The sequence below is a fragment of the Salvelinus namaycush genome, chromosome 27 (assembly GCF_016432855.1).
Source record: "Salvelinus namaycush isolate Seneca chromosome 27, SaNama_1.0, whole genome shotgun sequence".
NCBI classification, from domain to species: domain Eukaryota; kingdom Metazoa; phylum Chordata; class Actinopteri; order Salmoniformes; family Salmonidae; genus Salvelinus; species Salvelinus namaycush.
Window position 1 is genome coordinate 18218086 of NC_052333.1, and position 27531 is coordinate 18245616.

General features: G+C 42.8%; 1 protein-coding gene across 1 annotated transcript in view; it reads left to right on the top strand.

The window, feature by feature from the left end:
* The window catches only part of LOC120022127 (neurexophilin-1-like), a 40032-nt gene extending 12977 nt beyond the window's left edge, over nt 1–27055 (top strand). The window contains exon 2 of the mRNA XM_038965973.1: nt 26300–27055. Within this exon, the coding sequence (XP_038821901.1) occupies nt 26300–27055 (756 nt within the window). The remainder of the gene's footprint in view (nt 1–26299) is intronic.
* Nucleotides 27056–27531: the final 476 nt, after the last annotated feature.

Consider the following 27531-nt stretch of genomic DNA (forward strand, 5'->3'; position numbering starts at 1 on the left):
TGCTGTTATTGATTAGCTTATCAATTATCAGCTGTTCCAAGAATGCTCTTGGGTCAAGAGGTGATTCAATGAGTTTGAGTTGGGACAAATTGATTAGATCGACTCTATGAAACGTTTTATTTTATTTTTTATAATGATTATTTAATTACATTTACTCCATACACGTATGTACTGCTTATCTTAAAATGACTTACCAATCATTATAAACTGGGTAGTTAGAGTCCTGAAAGCTGTATGAAAAAAAAAAAACTTTTTACTGATCTAATTAGATTTGTACCCAGTTTATAAAAGCAATAAGGCACGTCTGGGTTTGTGGTATAGGGCCAATATACCACGGCTAATGGCTGCATCCACTTTAATTAATGGGGCCACTTTAATAAATGGATCACTAGTCACTTTAATAATGCCACTTTAATAATGTTACATATCTTGCATTACTCATCTCATATGTACACTACCGTTTGAAAGGGGTTACTTCGAAATGTCCTTGTTTTTGAAAGAAAATCTAATTTTTTTCCCATTAAAATAATATCAAATTGATCAGAAATACAGTGTAGACATTGTTCATGTTGTAAATGACTATTGTAGCTGGAAACTGCAGATTTTTTATGGAATATCTATATAGGTGTACAGAGGCCGATTATCAGCAACCATCACTCCTGTGTTCCAATGGCACGTTGTGTTAGCTAATCCAAGTGTATCATTTTAAAAGGTTAATTGATCATTAGAAAACCCTTTTGCAATTTTGTTAGCACAGCTGAAAACTGTTGTTCTGATTAAAGAAGCAATAAAACTGTCCTTCTTTAGACTAGTTGAGTATCTGGAGCAACAGTATTTGTGCGTTTGATTACAGGCTCAAAATGGGCAGAAACAAACAACTTTCTTCTGAAACCCGTCAGTCTGTTCTTGTTCTGAGAAATGAAGGCTATTCCATGTGAGAAATTGCCAAGAAACTGAAGATCTGGTACAATGCTGTGTACTACTCCCTTCACAGAACAGCGCAAACTGTCTTTAACCAGAATATAAAGAGGAGTGCAGAGTTGCAAAGAAAAAGCCATATCTCAGACTGGCCAATAAAAGATTAAGATGGGCAAAAGAACACAGACACTGGACAGAGATACTGCTTTTTCTTTGCAACTCTGCCTAGAAGGCCAGCATCCCGGAGTCGCCTCTTCACTGTTGACGTTGAGACTGGTGTTGTCTGCAGAATTCGGTCACATGACAGCTCGAAAGGCCTCATTTGACTGTTGCACTTGAATCAATCTGATTCAAGTGCAAAGGTTAAGTGCTGCCTTTTCCCGTGATCTAAACACACTCTGGTTGAATTTTATCTTTTAGATTTCAATCATTTCCATTTTTAAGGTTAACTACATTACAATGATTTTGAGACACAAAGATAATATATCTTTACATTTTGGGTGGATTTTGGAATTTCTCCCGTGACCCCATTTTCATATCAGGTCGCGACCCCTAGTTTGTGAACCGCTGAGATAGGGATTTAGACTTTTTGACTCAATTCTCCATACAGGCCAATGATTATAACGGTGATTCTGATCTAACCATAAATTAATATATTGTACCACTGGCCTGAGACGATTGAAGTTCAGTATATAGGGTAGCCCTTGATATAGTATGCTCAAGTTAACTAGCTAGCTAACTTAGCTGGGTCTTTATTGCCCTTGTGAGGAAATTAGGCTAGAAAGCATTTTAGCCAGGTAGCCTAGTCTAGGACATCAAAAACTAAAAGCGTGTAACACTGTATGACAGTCATGGAATGTTTTGCCAACATGAATAAGGATAGCATTGGTGTAGGATCTAGTAGGGTATCAACAACATGTTTTTTCTACTTGCGCACACACACACACACACACACTCAGACAGAAATCAGTATCATGGACAGCCACATGATATTTAGTAACGTTGATTGGACTAAATTGTTTTAGTATCTTTAAGTTCGTTTTTTTGTGTATTAAACTAAGCGTATAGCCTTGTTGATTTGATGATGTTTAAATGTTTTAGTGTAAATGGTGCTGGAATAGCAGAAACAGTGCTCATGTTGTCTTTGTGCTGTCTTACGGTAACTCCGTGCTTGTAAATCAGTATTTGTTTCGTAAACTGTCGCAAACATTAACTTGCTTGACCATGTTTTAGGTCATTTAACTGTTTGTTACATGCAATATTTGCTTTGTGGACTTCACCGGACAGAGGTTGCTCTCCGGTTTTGTGATGAAACAAAGGTATGTGTAGTTGAGTTTATTCTGCCACCGTGTGACTATTGTCTTTTTGTTGTCTCTGCCTTATTGTATATCACGGTGGTGTATGAACGAACGGGTTATAGAGCAAACAACGCAATTATCACAACATAGGTTGCAATATGGCTTTTTTCCTGGCTTGCCTTCAACAGTGATTTTACCCACAGGCCGCTACTGATAGTAATACCAGGGACATACTTTTTATGTAATTATTTTCTTCTTTAATTGGAGAATTGAAGAGTGAGCACTCAAGCTGCAGGACCATGAAAGAGAGAACGAGCCACACGCATATTGATTGACCCTAGGAAATGATACAAATCAGGGACCTTATCACTCCAGCACACAGAGACTGACAGCACTACATTACTTCACTGAGCCTTTTCAGTCCAGGAGATTTCAGTACTATTGATTTTCAGAATTACAATTATATCTTCGTCCCCTATCGGCATCCAGCCATCGAGGAGAGGAGGGGAAAAAGAGAATATCTGTGAGGTGTTCTGACACCTGTCACTCATCTGTACCTGAGATAAAACTGATATTTTAGTGTGTCATCAGACCACCTCTCTATTATGGAATAGACATGGAGGAGATGTCTTCTGTTCCTTTTCTTATCCCTCTTTCTCATTTACCCTTTCTCTCTCTCTCCCTCTCTCTCTCTCTCTCTCTCTGTGTGTCTCTGTGTCTGTCTGTTTGTCTCCCTCACTCTTTTTCTCCCTCTCTCTCTCTCGTCTGTCTCTGTCTGTCTGTCTGTCTGTCTGTCTGTCTGTCTGTCTGTCTGTCTGTCTGTCTGTCTGTCTGTCTGTCTGTCTGTCTGTCTGTCTGTCTGTCTGTCTGTCTGTCTGTCTGTCTGTCTGTCTGTCTGTCTGTCTGTCTCTGTTACTCTCTCTCTCACTCTTTCTCTCCCTTATCTCCATCTCTTTCTCACTATCTCTCTCCATCTCTCTATTCTATAAACAGAGAGGCTTGAGACACAGAGAATCACATTCATAACCTCTGTTATCACACTGACCCAGGACCTGTAATGAAAGTCTCTTCTCTCAGAGTTAGATGCAGTGTCTAGGTTATTGTTTGCTGCTGGTCTTTGTGTGTGTAGCTTTTCACATTGACCACAAATGTGTTCTTTATGAGCAGTGGAAAATAATTCCAGTCATATTGTATTGTGCAATCACGCAGAGAAAACTTGCAAAATCATTTAATAAGTTTGGAGAGAGAAAAAAACTCAATACCACTATCAGCTCTATATTCATGATGTCACATCCTCTGACATCATCTGACAAAACCTGCCAAACAAACCTGCAAGATATTGGAAGGAAACATACAGGATATTTGTTTCCCTACATGCATCTGAAATGAAATACTGTTATACTTTGAGAGGGTTAAGTCATGCTGAATGAATCTCCTCTCTCTCTCTCTCTCTCTCTCTCTCTCTCTCTCTCTCTCTCTCGCTCTCTCTCTCTCTCTCTCTCTCTCTCTCTCCCACCTTCCTCCCCCCCTCCACTCTCTCTGTATATGCCGGAGCATTTCTCAAATCAGTGACCTCTGATGGGAGTCCCTCTAACTGGCAGTGAGGTCTCTGACCTCTGATTCATCCTGTCGCTGTGATGGATAGGCTCTATATGTGTGTGTTCTCCTCAGCTCAGCCGGAGCTCAGAGGATCTGTCAGACATGCCATTACATAAAACATTAGCGTCCCTAACAGCTAATGCTTCACAGGAACACACACACACTAGCAGCCCTAAAAACGATTGCTTCACAGGGCCACTGACAGGTACTCAAGATCTCCCTCTCATATCAGTGTGTGTGTAAAAGTGTGTGTGAGGATATGGTATGGTGCAGCTTTGAGTGTTATGTGGAGTGATGGACAGGCAAGCAGAAACCTGCCTGTCAAGCAGAAACCATTTTCCTCTCTGGCATGCTGAGCATATTGGAAAACAGCGTCCCAGAAATTGGGCCACTTTTTGCCTCTAAAACTACTCTCAAAATATACAGAATGGTGAGTTTCTGCCAAAGGAAAATACATACTTTCTCCACATTCCCCCTATAAACCACTTTCTATCTCACCCTTAGACTCAGATAAAAATGCTAAGAACTCTTTGGCTGAAAGTGTCAAGTTAATGGCTCAGGCTATAAAGCTATTCCCAAACTGTTCCAGAATTAATAAAGCTATTCCCAAACTGTTCCAGAATTAATAAAGCTATTCCCAAACTGTTCCAGAATTAAAAAAGCTATTCCCAAACAGTTCCAGAATTAATAAAGCTATTCCCAAACTGTTCCAGAATTAATAAAGCTATTCCCAAACTGTTCCAGAATTAATAAAGCTATTCCCAAACTGTTCCAGAATTAATAAAGCTATTCCCAAACTGTTACAGAATTAATAAAGCTATTCCCAAACTGTTCCAGAATTAATAAAGCTATTCCCAAACTGTTACAGAATTAATAAAGCTATTCCCAAACTGTTACAGAATTAATAAAGCTATTCCCAAACTGTTACAGAATTAATAAAGCTATTCCCAAACTGTTACAGAATTAATAAAGCTATTCCCAAACTGTTACAGAATTAATAAAGCTATTCCCAAACTGCTCCAGAATTTATTTAATGTGTTTGCTGCTTCGTATTTCTAATAGGCAGAATAAATGCATCTGTTAATCTCTGTTTTAAGATAAAACAGGAGGGGGCAAATGGGAGAGAGAACCGTGTGGTTGTTTGTACATGTGCATGTGTCTCTGTGTCGGCCCGTTCGATGGTGAATGGCCAGACATTGATGGGCAGATATTGAGCTCATTTCATTGTGTGATGAGTGTGTGTTCGTGTGTGCGTACATGTGTGTGTGTGTGCATATACTTGCGTGTGTGTGACAGGGCTGAAATGTAACAGCAAAAGAAATCCAGGGAAAGCATCTGTCTCTCTCAACATGCCCTCCCTTCCACTTGACCTCCAGTGAAAGCTTCCGTCTCTCTCAACATGCCCTCCCTTCCACTTGACCTCCAGTGAAAGCGTCCGTCTCTCTCAACATGCCATCCCTTCCACTTGACCTCCAGTGAAAGCGTCCGTCTCTCTCAACATGCCCTCCCTTCCACTTGACCTCCAGTGAAAGCGTCCGTCTCTCTCAACATGCCATCCCTTCCACTTGACCTCCAGTGAAAGCGTCCGTCTCTCTCAACATGCCATCCCTTCCACTTGACCTCCAGTGAAAGCGTCCGTCTCTCTCAACATGCCATCCCTTCCACTTGACCTCCAGTGAAAGCGTCCGTCTCTCTCAACATGCCCTCCCTTCCACTTGACCTCCAGTGAAAGCTTCCGTCTCTCTCAACATGCCCTCCCTTCCACTTGACCTCCAGTGAAAGCGTCCGTCTCTCTCAACATGCCATCCCTTCCACTTGACCTCCAGTGAAAGCGTCCGTCTCTCTCAACATGCCCTCCCTTCCACTTGACCTCCAGTGAAAGCATCTGTCTCTCTCAACATGCCATCCCTTCCACTTGACCTCCAGTGAAAGCATCTGTCTCTCTCAACATGCCATCCCTTCCACTTGACCTCCAGTGAAAGCGTCCGTCTCTCTCAACATGCCATCCCTTCCACTTGACCTCCAGTGAAAGCGTCCGTCTCTCTCAACATGCCATCCCTTCCACTTGACCTCCAGGGAAAGCGTCCGTCTCTCTCAACATGCCATCCCTTCTACTTGACCCCCCCACTGCTCTTGCTACGGTTAACTCAAAACATATCTGCATATATCAGACATAAACTATCACATCTGATTATTATGGAACGTTTCTGATATTTTTTGGTGCCATTCTTATGGCTTACAGTAATGTTCTCTAATGTCTTTAGTCCTAATCTAATGTGTTTAATGAATGCTGTTACATATTCATTGTGTTATACATGAAGCAGGCTAAGACGAGCTCATGATCTTTCCCTTTAGAGTAGTACATATGATAGTCATTCGTCAAATCACCCCCAAAGTCTTCTGATGTCCTAACGCCATTAACAAGTCTGCATGACTGCTTTCCACAACTCGATCCTTGTTAATATTTGTTTTTGTCTGTGTAGAGAAGCGTTAGACCAATGCGAGAGAGAAAAGGCTCCCGTTCTCTGGTAATAGAAGACATGAGTGACTGGTTTACTGGGGGAGGGGGAGTGCTGAAATTGGTTCCATAATCCTCAGTTTAAATAGCTTGCTCTTCTCAGTCCTTAGTAAAAACTCTCAATGGATGGACTAAAAGGGGGAAGAACCACAGTTAATAGAGTCTAGTTACAGGAGGAAATGTGACACAAGCAGAACTAAGGTTTCAACAATCCAATGTGGGTGCACTACAGTATATTCATTAGCTGGGTAGAGTTAAGTATAATTCAAAGTGTATGGATGGACAGCACGCTGCTGTCACAATAGCAGGATAAGCAGAGAGATGGAGATGGAGGAGGAGGGAGAGAAAAAAAAGAAAGAGAGGAAAAAGAGAAATAGAACATAAAAGGAATAGAGGGGAAAGAGAGAGAGGGAGGTCCAATTTTACTCCAAGCAAACTTCATCTGGTGCCAAATATAACTTTTGAGTCCAAAGGAACCTATTTCATATGCTGTAATTTTTCAAAGGGTATTTCTCACATTTTGATTACAAGCCATGCATCCCATCAGCTGTCATTGTCCATGAAAGTGTCTTTATATTGGAGCATCACAGGTACTGCACCTAATACAGTCAATGGTAGATTGGGAGCCAACTCCACTACTCCAAATCTGTTTGCGAGTTATGAAGAGGGAGGTTTATTTTCCAGTTTTCGCAGTGTGAGCTGAAGAATAGGGAAATAGTGAACACAAACTAAATACTGTTCAGTAGGTGTTCATCCATTCAGTTGTGATTCTGCCCATAAAATGGTATTTCCTCGGCTGGATAAAGGCGCAGTGAGCTGACCCTCTCGTACCATTGTAAAGGCTTGATAACAACCGCATAGTAAAACCATTTAACGTTAAATCTAGCATTTCAAATCAATTTTCATGTGTAATGCTGCCACTGCTTTCCCTACACACCCTGTAAATGTAAGTCATTCTGAATGAACTTTTCCCTTCCCCTCTCTCCCTCCCTCCCTCTCTCTCGCTCTCTCTCTCTCTCTCTCCCTCTCTCTCTCCCTCTCCTTCTCTCTCTCTCTATTTCTCTCTCTCTCTATTTCTCTCTCTCTCTCTCTCTCTCACTCTCCTCCCTCTTTCTCCCTCTCTTTCTCTCTCTCTCTCCCTCTTTACCTCTCTCTCTCTCACTCGCTCTGTCTCTTTCTATCTCCCTCCTTCTCTTTCACTCTCTCTTTCTCTCTCACTCTCTCTTTCTCTCTCTTTGGTAGTGTATCACACCCACAGCGCTATAAGCTGCTCGGCTCAGCCTTTCTCAGCCTAGTCAACAGACTAGGAGTATCTGTGGCCATCCAATGCTGGAATAATGTTGCTCACTGCTGAATGTGATTCCACTAAGACTGTTTCACAGTGTTGGGCAAGGTTTTGTGTTCAGAACCATACAGTATATAGAGGAATGTACAGTGTATATGACACTGGGTATTATAGTCTGTAGCTTGTGTATTTCTTGGTGAGCTCTTTCGCTATCCTTTTATCTGAGAACAAAAAGAGAAAATTTAAACAAGCAAGGGCACATCTAATTCTCTGTCGGTAAGACGATAAGTTTTGTAAATGACATGATCAGCATTAAAGGTGGACTGTTCACACAATGTAGACCTGCTGTTAACTTATTACCTCCTAGAAGGTGAGATTAGCCTCGTTCCCCATCTGTGTGTGTTTGTGTGTGTGTGTGTGTGTGTGTGTGTGTGTGTGTGTGTGTGTGTGTGTGTGTGTGTGTGTGTGTGTGTGTGTGTGTGTGTGTGTGTGTGTGTGTGTGTGTGTGTGTGTGTGTGTGTGTGTGTGTGTGTGGATGTCTGTAGCGTTGCTCTGTCTGACTGTCTTGTGTGATTAATGGAGCATGGTGCCAGGCTGAAAGGCAGACTGGGAGGACAAAGACAATTTTAAATGGACTTGACTTCTACAGAAAGACGTGTGTGTATGTGTGTGTGTGCGTCCGTGTGTGTGTGTGTGCCTGCGTAGATGTGTGTGTGCTTGCGCGTGCATGCATGCGATTTTAAATGGACGTGATCTTCTACAGAAGCTCTGTCGTTGGAACTGGACAATAGGTTAGTTCTCCACAGAGACAAAGAAAGCCTGAACAATCTTTTGTTCAAATTTCACTGGCTGTTGTAGAAGACAGCACTGTATCAATTGCTAAATCAGGAACATGTACAGTGGGACAGATTGGTTTTATTTTGTCAACCTGGCTACACACAAGGTTGTAAGGTTGAGATGAAGAACCCTGCTGGGTATCATGGTTGGCCATCTATTAAAAGGTCAAGTCAGACAATGAACACTCAGACAATAGTTTACTGTATTGAAACCCTTTGGTGAAAGGTGTCCTGTCTCCCAGGCATTGCAATACATTACATTCCACAACATGACATTACGTGTACATGATGAAGACCTCAGTGTGCTGGCTGTCTACTTGGCATTCATGCCTGCACCATGATTCTGTTCAAAGCCATCTAATCATAATGATATAATCCTTAGTCTCTTGTGACTTGTGATAGTCTACTACATTATCATTTCTAAAGGCCTTTCTTCCGGGTATGTGTGTGTGTGTGTGTGCATACGTTTGTACGTGTGTGTGTGTGTGTGTGTGTGTGTGTGTGTGTGTGTGTGTGTGTGTGTGTGTGTGTGTGTGTGTGTGTGTGTGTCTGTGTGTGTGTGTGTGTGTGTGTGTGTGTGTGTGTGTGTGTGTGTGTGTGGGTGGAGGGGAGACTTGCCTGCCCCATTGTCTGAGGGGTACATGTCGTCACGGTGACAGCACACCTGAGTGACCGTGGCCCCTTCCTGCTTGGATGCACTTCGCAGTATAGTCGTAATGGGATGGCTGTGTGTGGATGTATATGTTTAAAGTCCATACACTGGAAGGATAGTTGATTCAACTCATTTACCATTGGCATGTTGGCAGGTTTAGGCTTCACAGGTCACATATCCACTGCAGCTTTAATGTAGATTCAGATAAGCGAGCACAGTCACACATTGCTCTCTTTAACATGAGAGAAGACATGAAATGGCATGAAATGAACATGACGTTCAGTCTGATTCTCCCCTCTAGAGGAGACTCTCTGTGTTCAAACATGACACAGGCCTTTGATTTTTACATTAGTACTCTGAGCTGTAAAGGAGAGGAGAGGAGGCTTACCTGTCCACTGTACTGTCTGATGGTCAAATAAACTGCATGGGGAGTTTCACACTCGGCTATGCATGGCTTGGCCAGGAGATACACACACACGTAGACACCCTCACGCACGCACGCACACACACACACGCACGCACGCACGCACGCACGCACGCACGCACGCACGCACACACTCACGCACGCACGCACGCACGCACGCACGCACGCACGCACGCACGCACTCACGCACGCACGCACGCACACACTCACGCACGCACGCACGCACACACTCACGCACGCACGCACGCACACACTCACGCACGCACACACTCACGCATGCACATACTCACGCACACACTCACGCACGCACGCACGCACACACTCACGCACGCACACCCTCACGCACACACACACGCACGCACGCACACACGGACGCACACACTCACGCACGCACGCACGCACACACTCACGCACGCACGCACGCACACACTCATGCACGCACACACGGACGCACACACTCACGCACGCACGCACGCACGCACGCACGCACGCACACCCTCACGCACACACACACGCACGCACACACGGACGCACACACTCACGCACGCACGCACGCACGCACACACTCACGCACGCACGCACACACTCATGCACGCACACACTCACGCATGCACATACTCACGCAGACAAGGGCTAATCTTGGACTAGCCATTGTTAATCTAAGATTGAGCCTTCCTAGATCCTAATCATTAGCGTGATTGTTTGTACGTTTGTGCGTGTCTGTGTGTGTGTGTGTGTATGTGCGTGCGTGCATGCGTACGTGTGTGTAGCCATGACCGTCCTCTCTGCCTGTAAACTACATCCCTTATAGCCAATTCCAGTTGGAGCACTAAGATGCTAGGCTAGGCTAGTGCTTGGCAGGCTTGTCTATTTCATAAAATTAAAATGAACTTCAATCACTTAGTACTGTCAGTCTGTAGTATGTTAAATCAGCATAGCCTGGGCAACATGCCTTGAATAGAAAGTCATTTGGCTGGATTTAATATGAATGGAAGTGACAAGGTTGGCTGTTTCAGGTTCCAACGCTTACATTTCCTTAGAAGGTTTTATTGGGAAGGCTCTCTTTTTGGGACTTCTGAGGAATAGTGAAAGAGTTTCTGGTCAATATTAAAGAATTTTCTCAGATTTTTCTTCTGAATTTTGCTTAATGGTTTTTGTTGTTTTTTAGATTTCCTTTATGGATCAGAATAATATTGGTAAACTTTATAGTGTGTGACAGAAATTCTTTCAACTGTGTGTGGCTATATATCAACCATAAATGAACAATAGGCATTGAAGCATTGGTTTATTTCACATTGAATTATTGACAGATTAATCAAACATCAATCAGATTTGGACGTTGATCTGATGTATTAGCCAGTGGGATATGCCTCATGGGGCTTCTATTGACACCTCTCTTTTCTCTCCTCTCTCTTCCTCTCTCTTTTCTCCCTTTCACTCTGTACTGTGTCACCGCCTGACCGAAAATCAATGGAAGACAGCTACAAACTAAAAACCATTTATAAAATGCAATTACAGACGCCCAATACAGGAGAAGTAAAGGGATCCTGTCTGTGTGTGTGTGTGTGTGTGTGTGTGTGTGTGTGTGTGTGTGTGTGTGTGTGTGTGTGCGTGCGCGTGCATGTGTGTGTGTTCGTGGGATCCTGCAACTCCATATTTTTCCTCTCTTCCAGCTGAGTTATTTGTGTCCTCAACCACTAAATCATATTGATTGGAACTTGTCATGGGTTTGAAATGAGGTCAACTGGGATCATTGGCAACAGAAATGGCAGTTTATTGGATTATGGGTTTAATTTGATTTCCAACAACGACCGGACCATACATGATACTGTAGTAGGCCTCCCCAGAGAGTGTCTCTCTCTCTCTCTCTCTCTCTCTGTCTCTGTCGCTTTCTCTCTCTCTCTCTGTCTCTCTCTCTCTCTCTCTCTCTCTCTCTCTCTCTGTCGCTTTCTCTCTCTCTCTCTCTCTCTCTCTCTCTCTCTCTCTCTCTCTCTCTCTCTCTCTCTCTCTCTCTCTCTGTCTCTGTCGCTTTCTCTCTCTCTCTCTCTCTCTCTCTCTCTCTCTCTCTCTCTCTCTCTCTCTCTGTCTATCTCTCTCTATATATATATATATCTACCTCTTTACCCCTCTCTCTCTCTTTCTCGTCTCTCTACCTGTCTCCTGAAACCCTCTTTCTACCTCACAGGATGAAATCCTAATTCTACCTGCTAAAAAACTCATACAGGTTTCTCCAGTGCTTCTTGTTGCAGACTATTTGCCAATCAGCTCCCTCTCTGCCTGTAAGAAAGGTTTCAGGAATATATGCCGTTTCAGGCTACTAACTAACTAATCACTTTTTTCCATACCATGATGCATGTGTGTGTTTCATCTCACTTTATTGACCCAAAAATGTTCATTTTTTTCTGTCTGCTTCAAGGGGAGGGACACTGTAGAAATAATTCCAAGCTGTTTTGCAATGGCGTTGTGTTCCTGAAAGGTCAGTTGAATGTGTTGCTGTAGTAGAAGGCCCTTCAGGTCCATCCTCTTTGTCCTCCTGGGACTAACATGCTGTGTGGACTATACATTATACTGTCTTTCTACTGGTGTATGTGTGTGTACATTTATGTGTTTATGTCTATTCAATAGCAGACTGTGGCAGACTGTGTTGCTGTTGAGTAGACTGTTTCATTGCAAGACACATTTCTTTGTGAACGGGGAACCTCATGACTTTGTGGTGCTCTTGCTTGTCAGTATGGGAATCTGACCCAATCTGACACATTTACTTTGAATTGTGGGCTAATCTTCCCTCTATCACCCTCAAGGGCTTAATCTGGGTCCAGGAAACTGTCTACAAGGTCCAATGTAACAAGTTTTAACCCAGTTAAATAGAAAATCTGAATGTACTACTGTATGACATGCTAATCTCCATTAGAGGTCTTCACAGATCCGACTATACCCGAATACCCCGAGACCCGATCCGGGACGCGAGCCGGTCCGGATGAAGAATTAAACATTTTTTACGGGTCTGGGTCGGATCTGATATGATAGTCGTGGGTCTCGGGTATGTGTAATTTTAACTGACTTGTCCGGAAGGGCCCGTACAGATCCGAGTGCTGCTGCTGCAGTAGAGAGAGAGACATTGTATTTATGCTGCTCTTGCTTTTCATGGGAGTGGAGAGTGGAGTATGGCGTGTGTAGCTTGTTCATGACCAATCATAAGTCATCAAAGCGGCAATAGGCTACAGTCATAGAGCCTCTGTGTTAGGAGAAAACAAGTTAGGAGATATCTAATCAATGGAAGATGATGGAATAAAAAATGATGGAATAAAAGTTAAAGGAGAAGGATAGGCTACATCAACCAAGAGCCAACAGGTAGGCTGCTACTTAATATTCTGAATGGAGTTGTTGTTGTTTGTAACTGTGTAGGATGAGAAAGCCATGCAGCCTCAATTAGCCTAGCTATTTAGCTAGCTTAACTAGCCTCTCCCGGTTTGATGCAGTCAAGACAGGTACTACATAATCATACTTGATAAAAAATGACCTAGCTATGGCAGCCATTAGTCTACTATAATGCTAGTTGGTTGCTGTCTCTCGGCTCTCCCTCCCTCCTCCCTTCTCCCCGTGTCACTTGCTCACAGTACGCTAGAGCAGTATCTCTCTCCCTCACACTTTATCAGCTCCAGTTAATAAATTTGTTTAAAAAATGACTTTTCTGCTGCTTTCCTCACTCGGATTCTACCGGGTCTGGATCCGACCAGGTCTATATAGAACGCGTCTAGTTATCCTCTGGTCCGTTTGGAACGGGTCTCTATATTAAAAAAATATATTTATGCTTATCAGGTCCGTGTGGGTAAGCCCCAGATCCATTTCGGAACCGGTCCAGATTTTGGACCCATGAAGACCTCTGCTCTCCCTGCCCTATAAGAGGAGGTCATTAGCCGTCATTTAGCGTTATGTTAATCAGATAATTAATTGTGTTAGATATCGTTGCCTAAACCGTCCCTGTGACAGAATCAATTGTTCATTTACATTTACTTAGCTAATGAAATACATTTCAATATGAGTGTGTTTGCATAATTCTGTCGAAACATGATTAAATGACACATTGCTTGTTTTGTCGCTGTGTCGAGGCCTCTCTCAAACTGATCATTATAAATGATGGAACTAATCATTGCAATACCATAACGTCAAATATTATACACCAGATATTTATATTTGTACAGTGAATAATTTAATGTGCTTATAAAACCCTTACTTAATAATGCATATAGTACTTAAGATGCCTTATAGAGGAGAAGTGGGGACTTTAGACGCATTTGGGGAGATGGTGGTGGCAGTGACGGAGGGAGGGAGGGAGGTAAGGATGGAGGGAGGAAGATAGGTATGGAGGTAGGTATGGAGGTATGTATGGAGGTAGGTAGGGAGGGAGGGAGGGAGGTATGGAGGGAGGTATGGAGGTATGGAGGTATGGAGGGAGGGAGGGAGGGAGGGAGGGAGGGAGGGAGGGAGGGAGGGAGGGAGGGAGGGAGGGAGGAAGGAAGATAGGTATGGAGGTAGGTATGGAGGTAGGTATGGAGGTAGGTATGGAGGTATGGAGGTATGGAGGGAGGGAGGGAGGGAGGGAGGGAGGGAGGGAGGGAGGGAGGGAGGGAGGGAGGTATGGAGGGAGGGAGGGAGGTAGGTAGGTATGGAGGTAGGTAGGTATGGATGGAGGGAGGGAGGGAGGGAGGGAGGGAGGGAGGGAGGGAGGGAGGGAGGGAGGGAGGGAGGGAGGGAGGGAGGGAGGGAGGGAGGGAGGGAGGGAGGAAGATAGGTATGGAGGTAGGTATGGAGGTAGGTATGGAGGTAGGTATGGAGGCAGGGAGGGAGGTAGGTATGGAGGGAGGGAGGGAGGTATGGAGGTAGGTATGGAGGTAGGTATGGAGGTAGGTATGGAGGTAGGTATGGAGGGAGGGAGGGAGGGAGGGAGGGAGGGAGGGAGGGAGGGAGGGAGAGGCATTGCTGTTCTACCTACTTTACAAACTGAAAATCTCATTAAGTGTGACACTGAAGATTAGTTGAGAGGGACCAAAGTGGAGAGAAAATTAGCTCACAAAGGGTTGCCAGCTCTGTACTGTCAGTGAGGGGAGGAAGAGGAGGAGACTTTAGCTTTGTTTGCCTTCATTAATTCTGCATTGGAGCGAGCGGCTCTGAGGAGGGAAAACGCTTGCAGTCACTGATCAGAACAGGCTATGCGGATATGACAGGCGAACAGGTGCCCTCTCTTCCCTCCGAGGGAACACTCTCCCCCCTTTAACTCTCCTCCTCAGGTCTTTAATTGGGGTGAATTTGCCATCGGGCCATCTGCGTGATGACAACATAAAGCCAGCTTTGATTTATGAAGCCTCAAGATGTATTAGAATCAGGATTCTAGAACACAAACAAACGCCAGTGTGTGTCTGGGTATTAGAACCAAGATTTAAACACAAACTATTCACAAATTTCTGTCTGGGTATAAATGTTCATAAAAATGCTCTGTAAGTCAGTGGTGCTATAGGATACCACTGTACTTGACCTAACTGATCACTGCTGTGGTACATTGTACACAAGCTATCTGTAAATGTTCTTTCCATCACTCAATCAACATGTAATTATAGACGTAATCTCTGAAAAAGGATAGACTTCAATTATGCCTGAACTATACAGCAGAAGAAGATGAGAGAGTTGAGTTGACAAACAGACGGTCTGTTGTATGAGGAGGATGTCAGGTCATATACAACACTGTAAATGTGTACTCACAGCGTTTTGTTATGGTTATGGTTAGAGAGATCTCATCTGACTGGGACTGAGTTTTATATAGAAAGTACAGGAAAAGCTCAACCAAAGTGTTTATTTGATTGTGCTAATTTTTATTTAACCGTTATTTATCTAGGCAAGTCAGTTAAGAACAAAGTCTTATTTACAATGACGGCCTACCAAAAAGGCAAAAGGCCTCCTGCGGGGCCGAGGGCTGGGTTTATAAATAAAAATAAATAAAATCAAAATAATGGACAAAGCACACATCCCGACAAGAGAGACAGCACAACACTACATAAAGAGAGACCCAAGACAACAACACAGCATGGTAGCAACACATGACAACAACACGGTAGTAACACAATATGGCAGAAGCACAACATGGTAGCAGCACAAAACACAGACAACAGCATACCTACAGCATTGTGGAATATTTATTATTGAAAATATATTTCTTTCATGATAAGAAATGAGCTTCTTGGGTTTCATGCCTGTAATTTGTCACACATTTCACATTTTGGAATAGAGACTGTGTATAAAGGATAAAGTACTTACTAAACTCAGAAAAAAAAGAAACTACCTCTCACTGTCAACTGTGTTTATTTTCAGCAAACTTAACATGTGTAAATATTTGTATGAGCATAACAAGATTCAACAATTGAGACATAAACTGAACAAGTTCCACAGACATGTGACTAACAGAAATTGAATAATGTGTCCCTAAACAAAGGGAGGGTCAAAATCAAAAGTAACAGTCAGTGTCTGGTGTGGCCACCAGCTGCATTAAGTACTGCAGTGCATCTCCTCCTCATGGACTCCACCAGATTTGCCAGTTCTTGCTGTGAGATGTTACCCCACTCTTCCACCAAGGCACCTGCAAGTTCTGGACATTTCTGGAGGGAATGGCCCTAGCCCTCACCCTCCGATCCAACAGGTCCCAGACGTGCTCAATGGGATTGAGATCTGGGCTCTTTGCTGGCCATGCAGAACACTGACATTCCTGTCTTGCAGGAAATCACGCACAGAACGAGCAGTATGGCTTGTGGCATTATCATGCTGGAGGGTCATGTCAGGATGAGACTGCAGGAAGGGTACCACATGAGGGAGGAGGTCTTCCCTGTAACGCACAGCGTTGAGATTGCCTCCAATGACAACAAGCTCAGTCCGATGATGCTGTGACACACCACTCCAGACCATGACGGACCTCCAAATCGATCCCGCTCCGGAGTACAGGCCTCGGTGTAACGCTCATTCCTTCGACGATAAACGCTAATCCGCCCATCACCCCTGGTGAGACAAAACCACGACTCGTCAGTGAAGAGCACTTTTTGCCAGTCCTGTCTGGTCCAGCGACGGTGGATTTGTGCCCATAGGCGACGTTGTTGCTGGTGATGTCTGGTGAGGATCTGCCTTACAACAGGCCTACAAGCCCTCAGTCCAGCCTCTCTCAGCCTATTGCGGAGAGTCTGAGCACTGATGGAGGGATTGTGCGTTTTTGGTGTAACTCGGGCAGTTGTTGTTGCCATCCTGTACCTGTCCCGCAGGTGTGATGTTCGGATGTACCGATCCTGTGCAGGTGTTGTTACACGTGGGCTGCCACTGCGAGGACGATCAGCTGTCCGTCCTGTCTCCCTGTAGCGCTGTCTTAGGCGTCTCACAGTACAGACATTGCAATTTATTGCCCTGGCCACATCTGCAGTCCTCATGCCTCCTTGCAGCATGCCTAAGGAACGTTCACGCAGATGAGCAGTGACCATGGGCATCTTTCTTTTGGTGTTTTTCAGAGTCAGTAGAAATGACTCTATAGTGTCCTAAGTTTTCATAACTGTGACCTTAATTGCCTACCGTCTGTAAGCTGTTAGTGTCTTAAGGACCGTTCCACAGGTGATGTTCATTAATTGTTTATGGTTCATTGAACAAGCATGGGAAACAGTGTTTAAACCCTTTACAACGAAGATCTGTGAAGTTATTTTGATTTTTAAGAATTATCCTGAAAAAAGGGCGTTTATTTTTTTGCTGAGTTTAGTTACATCCCTTTGAAAGAGTCTATAGGGGCTAGATTCTTTCCATATCGCGGAAGATCCGCATTATAGCACGATTAACGGTTAAAGGCTATGTTTCCACGTTTGTGTAGACATTCATGGTAAGCGCTGCCTACAGATGTAGGATCTTAATTTGATCGCCCTGTTGCAGGAGAACTTTCCTGCAATGGAGGAAATGTAAAACTTGAAATGTATTTGAGGTTCAAAAAGGCTTCTGAAGTTTGCAATTTCCACTTTGACAATTTATTCTTGATTTTCCCCTACAAAAATGTCCAATAATTATAATGCAAATACTAATTCACATTTCCTGTTTCTGCAGGATTACTTTCCTGTTGAATCAAAGAGGCTCAAATTAAGATCCTACTTCTGTATGTTGGCTCAATCGAAGATTAGCTTTAAATGTCAATTGTGCTGTAGCGCGGATCTTCCGTGGATCTTCCGCAGATCTTCCGCAGATCTTCCGCGATACGGATTGAATCTAGGCCTCGGACGACGACTATGAGCCGAAAAAGGAATATTTGTGTGAATATTTGTTATAGATACCAATAAAGCACAACAACGACGGAAGGGAACAAACAGGCAGTAAATAAATGGGAAGAGATTTTCGATATACCAATTCCATGGCACATATTTTATGAACTACACTTTATTCAACACTTTTTTCAATTTAAATGATTATATAAATTATTATATAAAATTCTTGCCACCGACAGAATGCTATGTATATAAAGGGCATACAGCAATCTCAGGTCTGTAGATTTAGCTGCGAAGAGACAGAATCAGTAGATCATTTATTCTGGTACTACTCCTATGTAGCTTGTTTCTGGTCACAGGTTCAGGAATGGTTACAAAATCACAACATGCACTTCAAATGAGCCTTACAAATAGCAGTTGGGCGATGTGGAAAACCATAGTCAATAAATAATATAATAATACTCGTAGGAAAGGTTTTCATCTTTAGCTCACAATCTGAGGATACTATACGATTAGAAAGGTAAAACATCACAATGGAAAAATATATGTCACATGGACACCCAACGAGGGTGGTCTTTGGTGATAGGTGGGATGGGCTGAGAGTGGCTGAGGGGTGGGATTAAAGAGCTCATGTTTGGTAATGTATTATTGTTATGTGACTGCTTTATATAAAACTACCATGTATGCAAAATGTATATGCAAAATGTATGTAGCAGAAAAGCAGTAAAAAATATATTTGTCCTTCATGGAGGGGTAAACAATTATTATTATTTTTAAATACAACAGGTAGTAAATTATGTTTAGGGTGTGGTTGGCTGGTTGGAGCTCCATCCCCCTGATCACCTTAAATCACTGGTCTCTGCTCCACTTCCTTCACTATGTTTTTGGTACTGAGCTTTTCTGTTACATTACCTACTTACCGATGCCACAGGGAGCCTATGGTCATTTTACATTTACACGTACATTTACATGCACACACATTCTTTCATCCACACACACACACACACACACACACACACACACACACACACACACACACACACACACACACACACACACACACACACACACACACACACACACACACACACACACACACACACACACACACACACACACACACACACACAGTAAGAAAGATAAGTTGCGTCTAACAGCCTTCTTACAAGACCATTAGGCAGTTCTAGTGCATGGTCTCAATGTGATATTACAGCACTGCATAACAGCTGTCTAGCTCTCTGCAGGGCCGGCTCTATTCGCCAGCACCACTGGTTTCAGCCCAAGGCAAGCATACTGCATAGTCATGTTAGTAATGACTCTGTTTTATGGCCTGATCCTGTACTTATAGTAGGGGAATAGAGGAGAGGATTCCAACTGTATGAGCCAATATACAGTCAGATGTATAGTGTTAGATCAAATAAAGAAAAACGTATTTCTATATATACAGTACCAGTCAAAGGTTCAAACTGTCCTTATTGCATGGGTTCTGACTGAATATATAGCAAAAAGACTAGCTTGAAAGAGGTTGGCAATAGTGATATTGTAAGAAATAACTAGTGTTGTTGTTGTATTGTAAGAAAGAACTACAGCTTCAACACATTTCCATTGCATTCAAGTATGACAAAACAAATTCAACAATGACTATAAAAGTTTATTTGTATTTTTGTTATGTTCATAAGAAATATTGAAATGCATACAAGGCTGCAAAGGATGTAGCTAGCTATCAGTATTGTCTGGTGAATGACCCGTTTCTTGTTAGTTACAGCTGGTCAGCCAATACTAAAGGAGGATTCTATACTCTCTCTGATAATGCTTTACTCAATTGGAGGTTAACTATATGTATTTGCAGGGTCACTCCTCCACTGTCCTCCCCCCTTCTCTCTCCTTATAGAACTGTCAAATTTCCCTTTCTTTCTGTCCTCTTTCTCCATCGTCTTTCATAAGGGCTCTTTTCATTCAACACATTATAGTTTGCCTGCCTTCATTCTCCCTCTAGAATTACATCTCAGGAAAAGCTTTGCAGTTCCTTTACCATGGATATGATTGGACGTTTTCAATAGAAGCTAAGTAGAACGTAGGAAGCTCATCTCTTCTCCAATCTTTAATCTACTGTCTTTTGCAAAAGTAGACTAAATTATATTTTCTGTAGGTGGTTGTTTTTTACCGGTCTAAAATGGGTTGTGTGAAAAATATAAACCACATAATTGTATTGTATGGTTTCATTATGGTATACAGATGTAGGATCTTTTTGATCACTCTTTTGTTGCTGAGAATGTGTAGTGTATTCAGAAATGCTTCTAATGTTTGCATTTCCACTTTAAAATGTCAGACCTGATTTGCCCTAATGAAAAATGTATAAAAAATGTCCATTAATTATAATCTACATAATAATTCACATCTCCTGTTGCTGCAGGGTTATTTTACAGCTGTAGCAAACTGGCTCAAATTAAGATCCTACATCTGTATGTTAAGTATGAGTAATACTGTCACTTTTCTGGCAGACTTATCTTTAGTATGACACCTATATGATATCATGCCATGTTGAAGTGTGAAACTCTTTGCTGTGCTGCAGTGAATTGTCAGCTAATGAACTTTAGGCCTAGTGAAACCTACTAATCAGTATTAAGATGTGGCAATAATAATTATAATTGCTAAATTGGCTTATCGTTTTAATTATTCAATGTTGTTAGTTTACTTTAATTTGATCATATACTTTCATGCTCATCATTAACCTGCTCATCCTAAATGTATGTCATGGAGGGATGTATTTCTTCTGCCATTACGTAGGTGGACCTAACCTCTGTTGCCCTCATCATAAAATAATTTATTTTCAATTGAAGATATTGTTAAGAGGCTCTGGATGTTGATTTTTTTTTGGGGGGGGGACCTCCTGTAAAATAATCTAGGGAAAACTAAGAACAGAGACTGACATGTTGTCACCCATATCTGTGGTGTTTGCGTTAAGTCTTAGACCATGTCTCCATTTGTTTAAACATATCGATATGGTACTTAAACTATAATTAGCCACACAATCAATGTTCTCTTTATTTGAATATATAGCATCACAGCACTGTAATGACGTTTCATAATCCGTAGATGAAAACAGTATTCCATCACTAAAGGACAGTAAATATTGGTTTAACAGCCTAATGAGCTATAGATTACTGTTAATGTTGGCAATGTTAAGGGTCTGTATGTCTTTAGACTGAGTCAGTTGTAACCATTCACAATGCATCAATGTTGTTTTGATGGAGGAGTTTGGACTATGCTGCTTTCTTCTATGTTCGCTAATAGTTGAATCAGAACTTCAACTCCATCACGTCTTCTAGACTTCCTCAGAATCAGCACTCTATTCCCTTTATAGTGTAATACTTTTGACCAGAGCTCTATGTAGTGGGCTTGGCTTGGCAAAACAAGTGCCCACCTGCATATAGGGAATAGGGTGCTATTTCAGAATCACCACTGAATTATGTCTAAGGGGACTTTGTCAGGTCATTGGTGACACCTGTCCACTCATAGCTGAGTTGTGATAGTTATCAGGTAGCTGAGTTGGGATGGTTATCTGGTAGCAAGAGTTCTCTGCCTGCTTGTGTCAAATGGTTTTCTGCTATAGTGTGTGTGTGTGTGTGTGTGTGTGTGTGTGTGTGTGTGTGTGTGTGTGTGTGTGTGTGTGTGTGTGTGTGTGTGTGTGTGTGTGTGTGTGTGTGTGTGTGTGAGAGATATGGAGTTGGCCCCCCCTTTGCTGCTATAACTTCTCTGCGCTACGGATCCCTTTAGCGGGATCATTTTCCTAAACAACCGCTGAATTGCAGGGCGCAAAATATTACAAAAAATATTTATAATCATGCAATCACAAGTGAAATATACCAAAACACAACTTAGCTTGTTGTTAATCCACCTATCGTGTCAGATTTTGAAAATATGCTTTGCAGCGAAAGCAATCCAAGCTTTTGTGAGTGTATCAATCAATGCTACAACAGCTAGCACCAAATTAGCATGGTCATGAAAGTCAGAAAAGCAATAAAATGTATCGCTTACCTTTGATAATCTTCGGATGTTTGCACTCACGAGACTCCCAGTTACACAACAAATGTTATTTTTGTTCGATAAATATTACTTTTATAACTAAAAAACACAATTTGGGTTGCGCGTTATGTTCAGAAAACCAAAGCCTCGTTCCGTTCGACGAAAATTCCAAAAAGTATCCGTAATGTTCGTAGAAACATGTCAAATGTTTTTTATAATCAATCCTCAGGTTGTTTTTAACAAACATAATCGATAATATTTCAACCGGACCGTAACCTATTCAATACGAGAGAGAAAGAAAATGGAGAGCTACCCCTCTCGCGCGCAGGAACTAATCAGAGGACACCTGACTAGTTTTGAAAAATCTCGCTAATTTTTCAAAATAAAAGCCTGAAACTATGTCTAAAGCCTGGGCACAGCCTGAGGAAGCCATTGGAAAATGAATCTGGTTGATACTCCTTTAAATGGAAGAAAGACGGGCCAGGAAACACAGATTTAAAAAAAATAACTTCCGGGTTAGATTTTCTCAGGTTTTCACCTGCAGAATCAGTTTTGTTATACTCACAGACAATATTTTGACAGTTTTGGAAACTTTGGAGTGTTTTCTATCCTAATCTGTAAATTATATGCATATTCTACAATCTGGACCTGAGAAATAGTCAGTTTACCTTGGGAACGTTATTTTTTTTTAAATATATAAAATCTGACCCCTAGCATCAAGAGGATAACAGCCTACACTCTTCTGGTATGTTGGCCGATTAGGCCTGGCTCGCAGTCGGCGTTCCAATTCATCCCAAAGGTGTTCGATGGGGTTGAGGTCAGGGCTCTGTGCAGGCCAGTGAAGTTCTTCCACACTGTTCTCGATAAACCGTTTCTGTATGGACCTCGCTTTGTGCACGGGGGCTTTTTCATGCTGAAACAGGAAAGGGTCTTCCCAAACTGTTGCCACAAAGTTGGATGCACAGAATTGTCTAGAATGTCATTGTGTGCTGTAGCATTAAGATTTTCCTTCACTGGAACTAAGGGCCTTGCCCGAACCATGGAAAAACAGCCCCAGACCTTTTATTCCTCCTCCACCAAACTTTCCAGTTGGCACTATGTAATGGGGCAGGTAGCGTTCTTCTGGCATCCACCAAACCCAGATTCGTCCATCGGACTGCCAGATGGTGAAGCGTGATTCACTACTCCAGATAACACGTTTACAGTGCTCCAGAGTCCAATGGCGGCGAGCTTCACACCACTCCAGCCAACGCTTGGCATTGCGCATGGTGATTTTAGGCTTGTGCGCGGCTGCTCGGCCATGGAAACTCATTTTATGAGGCTCCCGACGAATACTTCTTGTGCTGACGTTGCTTCCACAGGCAGTTTGGAACTTGAGAGTGAGTGCTGCAACCGAGGACAGACAATTTTTAAGCGCTACGCACTTCAGCACTCGGCGGTCCCGTTCTGTGAGCTTGTGTGGCCTACCACTTCACGGCTGAGCCGTTGTTGCTCCTAGACGTTTCCACTTCACAATAACAGCACTTACAGTTGACCGGGACAGGTCTAGCATGGCAGAAATTTGACGAACTGACTTGTTGGAAAGGTGGCATCCTATGACGGTGCCACGTTGAAAATCAATGAGCTCTTCAGTAAGGCCATTCTACTGCCAATGTTTGTCTATGGAGATTGCATGGCCGTGTGCTCGATTTTATACACCTGTCAGCAACGGGTGTGGCTGAAATAGCCGAATCCACTCATTTGAAGGGGTGTCCCCATTTTTTTGTATATATGGCGTAGGTTCTGATGGGAGTGTGTATGTGTGTGGTGTGTGCATTTGTGGGTTAACGTGTGTGCCATCATTTACAATGATGGCACACACGTTAATGATGGCACACACGGCCATCATTATAAAAAATAAAAACATGTATGTTTGTGTCATTCCATAGTTTCAGCGATGAATCACAGTGTCGACTGCTGTTGCGTTGTGTTATGACTTACATCCTGAACACACGGAGCTCGTACAGCTCTCTCTGACCCAAGCATTTCCCTATACCTATAGCCTAGGCCCAGGGGAAGACATCTGTCTGAGCCTGGCCTGTAGTCAGTTGTGAGGCTCAGGCCTCTGCTGGCCAGAGTGCTGCCATGTTTACCAGATGCACCGTCTGTCCCCCCAGGTAAACTAACCATCTGGCAGCACTGAGCCTCAGCAGACACTCTGGGCCAGGGCCCAAAGCATGCTGGAAAATGGAGTCAAACACATTGGCCCAAGGCCCAAAGCATGCTGGATGATGTAGTCAAATAAACTGGCCGTGGGCCTGAAGCTTCATAGATCAACTTGCGCGTGTGTGTGTGTGTGTGTGTGTGTGTGTGTGTGTGTGTGTGTGTGTGTGTGTGTGTGTGTGTGTGTGTGTGTGTGTGTGTGTGTGTGTGTGTGTGTGTGTGTGTGTATTGTACTGTGGCTGTCTATAAAGGACAATGGACAAACAGTAAGTATGGATAAACATACACGGCATGCACATGTTTTAGAGTACCATGAAATCCTGAAAATGTTTGAGCGTAGTGCATTCACAAAATACAGGACTCACTTATTATGATGTTATTTATGAGATATTAACATCAACTATTCTGCATGGAACAACATTCATTGGTTTTATCAATCTACTCTCTATACAGTATACATGTATTTTCTATATGCACTTTATCACCAGTTATAAGTCATTCATGATTACCATGTATAGGTCTTAAATCATGCCCTCCCAACCACCTCCCAATCATGCCCTCAGTGTCCATACAACACACTTCATTACATACATACAGTACACCCTGAGGCATAAGTCACAGTCTCACTGGGCTATTAGCCCTGTTGAGTAGGCTAATCTTCATTCATATTATACCTCAATATTAAACTGGAAACATTACCATAGACTTAGGCCAGATGGAATCTGCAGGGAAGATTTCTGATCAATAACGTTGTATTGTAATCTCCTTATGTAATCAATGAAACTGTGTATGTAGAAGCAATATGTAGTTTAATGTGAAGGAATTAATTTGGTATTTGAAGCCTTCAGGGCTGAAGGATATTCTGCCTACTCAGGTTCAGAGTGGACATAGGTCTACCGATGACCCCAAAACAAAGGAATGCCTGAAATAGAGGTTGTAAAATGTCACCTGTAACTACAGTAAAGTACAGTCACTTGCAACTACAGTAAACTACAGTCACCTGTAACTACAGTAAACTCCGTAATGAGTGGTTGTTTGTAGCATAATGAGGCTCATGTTAAAGGATGTCTTGTTTACCCTTCTGGCCATTGCGTACAGAAAGCTTCCGACAAAAATTATATTTATAATTACATACATCTACTTCTAACTAGGTTAAAATGGCTTTCAATCTGCAGTTCAAAACGCATACAAGGTAATTAAGGGATCTATTCAATCTGTAACAATGAAGCATTACACATTCCGCGGTATACATATTAAGGTAATTTCCAAATGAGCTGACATATGCAGTGTTTAACATGAATGCACTCTGCGTTTTGAATAGAGCCCTCAATGTAATTATCTTTTTTATTTGTTCTCTTCTCTCAGCACCCTATACGAACCATATAGGCATATTCTCCCCCTAAACAATGATATGCTTAAACCTGGCTATAGGGATCACCCCTTAGTGCTGACACGGTCTGAGGAAGTCAATTCATGTCCAAAGGGCCAACTGATTGGTAGCGAAACCTTATTTTCTATGTATCGATCCCAGAGGGCCTCGGCCCACGAAATGCAAAAATCTCTGGGCAAGACGGATCTGCTGTCACGCCTTACAGTAGAAATCAGCCAATCAATGTCACTTCCCTCCGCCGGGGCCTGTATGAACCTAATTCCAGTCATCGTGGCTAAATGGTGAAGACCTGGGGGTTCATCAATCATCAATCCAAGCAGCGCTTTGTGCTTAATAGTCTAGTCTTTACTGAATAGCCACTGCATTTATCTATCTGGGGGACCCAAGTGGAAATCCCTTCTACAGAGAGAGAGACAGAGAGACACAGAGAGAGAGAGAGAGAGAGAGAGAGAGAGAGAGAGAGAGAGAGAGAGAGAGAGAGAGAGAGAGAGAGAGAGAGAGAGAGAGAGAGAGAGAGAGAGAGAGAGAGAAAAAAAAAACAATGTCTACAATACTTTGATCGCTGTGTTGTGTCTCTCACACATTCTGTCTGCTAACACGGGGGCTGTCTGCTAACACGTTTCGAAATTGAAGCTCGCTGAAAGATGGATTACCGGTATCTCTCCTGTCCTCTCCCCACTTCAGAGTCCATTTTGATCTGTCTGTTTTGTAGAAAGCTGCGTGTAGTGCCTGAATGTGAAGTACATTTTTTCTGAATCTGATATTAATATCTGCTGAAGTGTCTCTTTGCTTGTTTGAATGTCTCAAGTACTACCGTGTCGCCTATAACAGTATGACATACCAGTTAGTGAAACGTATCTCCTCTTTTCTCTCTATTTCAGGTGACAAGTGTTCATGCTTCCAAGGCGGACCTCCTCAAGTCGGGCAGCCCCAAGTCGACGTTAAAACACATATGGACAGAAAGCAGCAAGGACCTGTCAATCAGCAGGTTGCTGTCACAGACTCTCCATGGCAAAGAGAACACCACGGCCCTGGACCTGCGCTACGACACCCCGGAGCCCTACTCCGAGCAGGACCTCTGGGACTGGCTGAGGAACTCCACCGACCTCCAGGATTCTAGAGCAAGAGCTAAGCGGCGGCCTATGGTCAAGACGGGCAAGTTCAAGAAGATGTTTGGCTGGGGAGACTTCCACTCCAACATCAAGACAGTCAAGCTCAACCTCCTCATCACCGGGAAGATCGTGGACCACGGCAACGGAACCTTCAGCGTCTACTTCAGACACAACTCCACAGGCCAGGGCAACGTGTCCGTGAGTCTCGTCCCGCCAACCAAGGTTGTGGAGTTCGACGTGGCGGCCCAGCAGTCCGTGATTGACGCCAAGGACTCCAAGTCCTTCAACTGCCGCATCGAGTACGAAAAGGTGGAGAAGGGCGCCAGGAACACGCTGTGTAACTTCGACCCGTCCAAGACATGTTACCAGGAGCAGACTCAGAGCCACGTCTCCTGGCTCTGTTCCAAGCCCTTTAAAGTCATCTGCATCTACATCTCCTTCTACAGCACTGACTACAAGCTGGTGCAGAAAGTCTGTCCGGACTACAACTACCACAGTGACACTCCCTACTTCCCCTCTGGCTGACCACTCCCACAACCCCAATGTGAAGGACCAGTAAGTTACAAAGCGGGGCTTCTTCTTCTTTTTCCCCGCCCAGAGAAATATATGTTAGCTGTACTGTTCTGAAAATAAAAGAATGTGTAAAATGAATTGGTTATCTATTTATGAAATTAAGACAATACAGAAAGTAAAGACTTATGGGGCATTATTATTTTAACTTTCAAGTGTTGTGCAAAACCATTATTATTATAAATATAATAATTATTATATTCATATTATTAGTATACAAATACTATGACTAAACAAATAATATTGATTATAATTTATTTGTTTTATAGATTTCATACCTTTTTCCATCAGTGATTTCATAGATGCATCATGTGTACATATTTGGGGTTGTTAGTTCCATTTGTAACTAAGTAAAATCAAAATTTCAAATAAGTCTTATTAGTTTGTAACAACTTGTTAATGTTATCAATATGTTATATATCATTTTCTTG